Genomic DNA, 6,000 nt, shown 5'->3' on the forward strand with positions numbered 1-6,000 from the left:
TTCACTGCTTGATCTCTATTGAGCTATTCACTTCGGAAAACTAAAGCTAAAATGTCAAATTTTCCCATTATGTAGGTGAAGTGCTATTTTCCCAACCGACCCCTGCCTAATACATCCTACGAAATGGGCGAGAATTTGCATTTGTTTTGATTTTAAATTTAATTCAGCAGTCTTGCCAACTCTATTCACATCACATTAACTGATCCCTTACAAAGGGTATCATTAGCATCTTCACTGCAGTGTCTAGTGCTGGAATTATGCCAGATTACATCATAATTGCAGCTATGCAGAATGGGTGTGGACTATGTAGCATGCACACTCATAACAGTAATGGTTAAGATCAGTCATGAATTTCACCTTTAGCAGGGGAAATTCATTTAATACAGTAAATCATATTAGCTGTATTATGGTTTAGTGCATCATGTTTGTTTTGACTCATCACTGTGGGATTAAAATATGCATAGCTGTTATTTTTCTCGCATGCTGGTTCAAAATTCACTTCCACACGTTGATTTAAAATTTTCTGCACTGTTTTCAACCTCCTTTCCTTTGCTCCTTCCTACACGTGTAATTTTCTATAACCCTCCAAACTATCCATGCTCTTCCAAATCTTGTCTATTAAGCTTCCCTGATGTTGATTGTACCATTACTGACAGCCATGGCTTTTACAAAATTTGAACAAGAAATCACTTCAATATTTAAGCACTGACAACAAATCCTAAATGTATGAAAAACTAATTACTGACTCTAAGATTAACTTGTTGGTTTAAAAAAAACCCAATGAGTTAAGTTGTAAATATAATTGCAAAAAAAATTTTGTAGTTCATAATAATTGGCTGATCTACAAGTAATCTACCTTAGAAAATCAAATTTGCAAGAGGTACAGTGTTAGAAAGTGGCTGATCATCAAGTTTTCACCACATGGGGCATCACATGAATGTTTTTTTCTGTATTGCAAATGGTCCTTTTCATGCCAGAATAATACAAAATGACACCATGCATTATTTTGTAATCATTAACCTTCAAAGGCTACTTATTTGAGAGCATTATATTAGATTCCTAATGAGGTTAAGGTGTACACTTCTGAAAATTAAACATTGAGTTAATGGTTAATAGGTTTCCATTAGAAGGAGTCACAAAAGGATAACTAATTGGTTTTATGACCATAGCAACTTACATTCCAGTCAAGTGATGTAACATCCTTATTGCTAGGAACATCTTGCCCGCCTTCTCTGATACAATGCCTTAGTACTAATTGAGTGGGGCCACTGTTGCTGTTTCCATTGAGGTTCCATATCCTTGCAGTTGAATCTCCAGAACTACAAATGTAAAAAGACACTTGTTAAAGTTTGTCCCACACCCTTTCTATAATAACTGTTTCTAATTTGGGGATTTGGCATTTTTTAAGCAGTGATGACTCACATATTAATGTTAAAGTCTCCCAGTGTTTAAGAGACAGGGAAATGGCAAGCACTACAGATAAATACTGTTACACCACTAGATGGCAAGGTGGTGCCATAGGTAGTTGATTACAAATTTAGTGCTCCCAATCTTGGTCACCTTGTAGTGGTGAGACAAGTGGACACAATCTGCAGAAAAATTACATAATATTTGCATTGACCACACAATGATGATTAATTTTATTTTACCTAAAACCTTTCCTAATTATTGCATATTTGAAACTACACAGCTAATATTTCTGCTTGATATTTTTCATTGGTTTAAACATTAACTTCCTATTTATCTGCTTTTCTGCTGTGTTTATCTAGTACAACAAATAGCTTTAGGGTTTTTATCCCTGAAAGTTCCAATTAATGGCTTATTTCATTTTTATGCAATAAGCCAACAGCATTATTTCCAACAATTTAAATTGAAAAAGCATTCGCATAGTCGAGATTTTTAGTCACATATAACAATACTATCAAATTAATTTGACAATACAGTTAATAACTTCTGTTTCCAGATTTCGACTTCTACTCCTTTAAAAATATTAAGATAAATGAAAACTATAATGTCATATACGTTCTGTATAACATCTTTAATTGGGTGCCACTGAAATTATTAATTTAATTATTATGTTCAATCACTTTTAAGTGGTTTATGCTATGATAACAACCTAAATTAACGTGCATGATTCCAAAAACAATTAGCCTCCTTGCATCCCATAGAAGTGAATCTACTGTATGCAAACTCAGCATTTCACTCCATAATCTGCATTGATCTATTATAACAACATAAACACATTTGAAAATGCATAGATGTCGGCGATTTACTAAATATGCACAAATTAAGTGATCTTGAAATTCCGTCCTGTTTAAATTGAGTATACAGCATGGGGAGATAGTGTTCATCTCGATACTTAGGCAAACAAAGTCATGAGGAGAAGATAAAAAGATTAGTCATATTATAGTACAAAACGAATACTTCTGAACTGAAGGCATTTTGTCAAAACCTTTCATCTTGCAGTCATTAGGACAATTTACAAGGACTACCATTATAAAGGGGTAGCAGTTGCAAAATAATCCCAACTGTCTGAAAAATGATGCTGACAATAAAGTTAAGATTGCTGGTTGACTTTGCAACATGGCACCCCATTTGTTTGTACTGGAAATCAGACAGGTTAATGCACAGGGCCCGATTTTCCACGCATAAACAACCTGCACACACACTTGTGCCTGATTCAACTCAATAAAATAGGTGACAGCTATTCTCCAGATAAATTCTTGGACCATTGCCTGAATTAATCAGAGTCAATTTGCCTATTTTAAATTTAAACATAGCTTGACAGTTAATGGTCAGTCATCATTAGTTGGTGTGTCCTCCATTGACCAATCAAGAAAGTACTTTCCAACCAATACAGGTCAAATGTTGTTTACACTTAACATAGACAATTCTTGTGAACTGTCTTGAATGTGCAAGATGAAATGCTTGATCTATGTAACATTACACGTTATAATGAGTCAGGCATATAGCCAGCACCTACTGATGGCTGCACACGCGTCTGGTGGTGGGGAAGGGTATGGAAAGATAGAAATGAGACTATATTGGTAACATATAAACTTAAATCTCTCCAAGCAACCCTTGGCACCTGTGGGAAGAAGTCACTGAATAGGTTAATTCCACCACACACTACTTTTTTATTCACTCATAGGTGTCACTGGCTGGCCAGCATTTTCTTTTTATTCATTTGTGGGATGTGGGCATAGTTGGCTGGCTCTGCAATATATTTCCAAGTCAGGACGGTCAGTGGCTTCATGGGAAATTTGCAGTTGGTGATATTCCCATCTGTCTGCTGTCCTCGTCATTCTAGATGGATGATATTAAGGGTTTGGAAGGTGCTGTCGAAGGATGTTTGGTGAATTTCTGCAGTGCATCTTATTCATAGTACATGCTGCTGTTATTCTGCTTTGGGTGGTGCAAGGAGTTGATGTGGTGCCAATCAAGCAGGCTGGTTTGTCCTGGAATGTGTCAAGCTTCTTGAGTGTTGTTGGAACTGCACCCATCCAAGCTAGTGGGGAATATTCCATCACACTCCTGACTTCTGCCTTGTAGATGGAGAACAGGCTTTGGGAAGTCAGAATGTGAGTTACTTCCCGTAGTAGTCCTAGCCTCTAATTGGCTCTTTTAGCTACTGCGTTTGTGCAGTGTACCCAGCTGAGTTTCAGGTCAATGTTAAACCCAAGGATTTTAACAGTGAGGGATTCAGCGATGGTAATACCAATGAATATCAAGGGGGGAATGATAGATTGTCTCTTATTGGAAATGGTCATTTCCTGGCATTAATGTGCAGCGAATGTTACTTGTCACTTGTCAGCCCAAACCCAGATATTGTCCAAATCTTGTTGCAATTGGTCATGGACTGCTTCAATATTTGCAGAGTCACGAATGGTGCTGAACATTATGCAGTCACTGAAGGGCATCCTCACTTCTAACCTTATGATGTAGGAAAGGTCTTTGATGAAGTAGCTGAAAATGGCTGGGCGCAGGACCTCAAAGAACTCAGCAGAGGTGCCTTGGAGTTGAGGTGACTGATCTCCAACAACCACAACCATCTTCCTATATGCCAGGTATGAATTCAACTAGTGAAGAGTTTGTACCCGGTAACCCAATAATTCCAATTTTGTGTGGGCTCCATGATACCACTGTTGAATGCTGCCTTGATGTTAAGAGTTGTCACTCTCACTTTGCCTCTGGAATTCAGCACTTTTGAAACAAGGCTGTAATGAGGTCAGGAACTAAATGGCCTTTCTGAAACAAAAATTGGTCATCACTGAGCAGGTGCTGATTGATAACAATATTAATGACAGTTTCCATCACTTTACTGATAATCGAAAATAGACTGATTGAGTGGTAATTGGCTGGGTTGAATTTATCCTACTTTCTGTGCACGGGACATATCTGGCTAATTTTCCACATTTTCAGGTAGATTCCAATATTGTAGCTTTGCAGTATCCAGTGCCTCCAACTGCTTCTTGATATCACATGGAGTGAATCGAATTGGCTGAAGACTGGTATCTGTGATGCTAGGGATCACTGGAGGAGATTGAGATGGATCATCCACTAGGCACTTCTGGCTGAAGATTGCTGGAATGATGCGATGGGCTCTTCCATCATTCATGATGGGGATATTTGTGGAGCCTCCATCACCAGTGATTTGTTAATTGTCCAATACCATTCAGGACTGGATGTGGCAGAACTGCACAGCTTAGATCGGATGCATTGATTTTGGGATCGCTTAGCTATATCACTTACTGCTTCTTGTTGTTTGTACGCAAATAGCTTCACCAGGTTGACACTTCATATGTAGGAATGCCTGTGTTGCTTCTGGAATGTTCTTCATTGAACCAACTTGTTGATAATGGTAGAGTGAGAGATATGCTGGGCCATGAGGTTGCAGATTGTGCTGGAATAAAATTCTGCTGTTGATGGAGCCTCATGGATGCCCAGCCTTGAGTTGCAAAATCTGATCAAAGTCTGCCCATTCAGCACAGTGATAAAACCATAAGACATAGGAGTGGAAGGAAGGCCATTCGGTTCATCCAGTCCACCCCACCATTTATTCATGGCTGATGAGCATTTCAACTCCACTTTCCCGCACTTGCCCTATAGCCCTTAATTCCTTGCGAGATCATGAATTTAGCAGTCTCTGCCTTGAAGACATTTAACGTCCCGGCCTCCACTGTGCTCCGTGGCAATGAATTCCACAGGCCCACCATTCTCTGGCTGATGAAATGTCTCCTCACTTCCATTCTAAACTGACCCCTTCTAATTTTAAGGCTATGTTCACGGGTCCTAATCTACCCACCTAACGGATATAACTTCCCAGCCATGCATTATCTTGTAAGTTTCTATTAGATCTCCCCACAACCTTCTAAAATCTAATGAATACAATCCCAGGATCCTCAGCCGTTCATCGTATGTTAGGCCTATCATTCCAGGGATCATCTGTGTGAATCTCCGCTGGACACGAGCCAGTGCCAGTATGTCCTTCCTGAGGTGTGAGGCCCAAATTTGAACACAGTATTCTAAATGGGGCTTAACTAGAGCTTTATAGAGTCTGCTTTTATATTCCAACCCTCAAGATAAATGACAATATTACATTCGCTTTCTTAATCACGGACTCAACCTGCAAGTTAACCTTTAGAGAATCCTGGACTAACACTCCCAAATCTCTTTGTATTTTGGCTTTATGAATTTTCTCAATGCTTAAAAAATAGCCCATGCCTGTATTCTTTTTTCCAAAGTGCAAGACCTCGCATTTGCTCATGTTGAATTTCATCAGCCATTTCCTGGACCATTCTCCTAAACTGTCTAAATCTTTCTGCAGGGAGAAAGTGAGGGTTGCAGATGCTGGAGATCAGAGCTGAAACATGTGTTGCTGGAAAAGCGCAGCAGGTCAGGCAGCATCCAAGGGGCAGGAGAATCGACATTTCGGGCATAAGCTCTTCTTCAGGAATGAAGAAGGTGTGCCAAGCAGGCTAAGATAAAAGGTAGGGAGGA

At 39.1% G+C, this 6,000-nt stretch overlaps 1 protein-coding gene across 5 annotated transcripts in view; it reads right to left on the reverse strand.

Moving 5' to 3' along the window:
- Nucleotides 1-6,000, reverse strand: part of LOC122550838 (F-box-like/WD repeat-containing protein TBL1X) — a 399,066-nt gene that overhangs the window by 33,564 nt on the left and 359,502 nt on the right. For all 5 annotated transcript variants that reach the window (XM_043692158.1, XM_043692156.1, XM_043692157.1 and 2 more), the window contains one exon: nt 1,178-1,319. In XM_043692158.1, the coding sequence (XP_043548093.1) occupies nt 1,178-1,319 (142 nt within the window). The remainder of the gene's footprint in view (nt 1-1,177; nt 1,320-6,000) is intronic.

This window comes from Chiloscyllium plagiosum, chromosome 6, assembly GCF_004010195.1.
Source record: "Chiloscyllium plagiosum isolate BGI_BamShark_2017 chromosome 6, ASM401019v2, whole genome shotgun sequence".
Classification (NCBI taxonomy): domain Eukaryota; kingdom Metazoa; phylum Chordata; class Chondrichthyes; order Orectolobiformes; family Hemiscylliidae; genus Chiloscyllium; species Chiloscyllium plagiosum.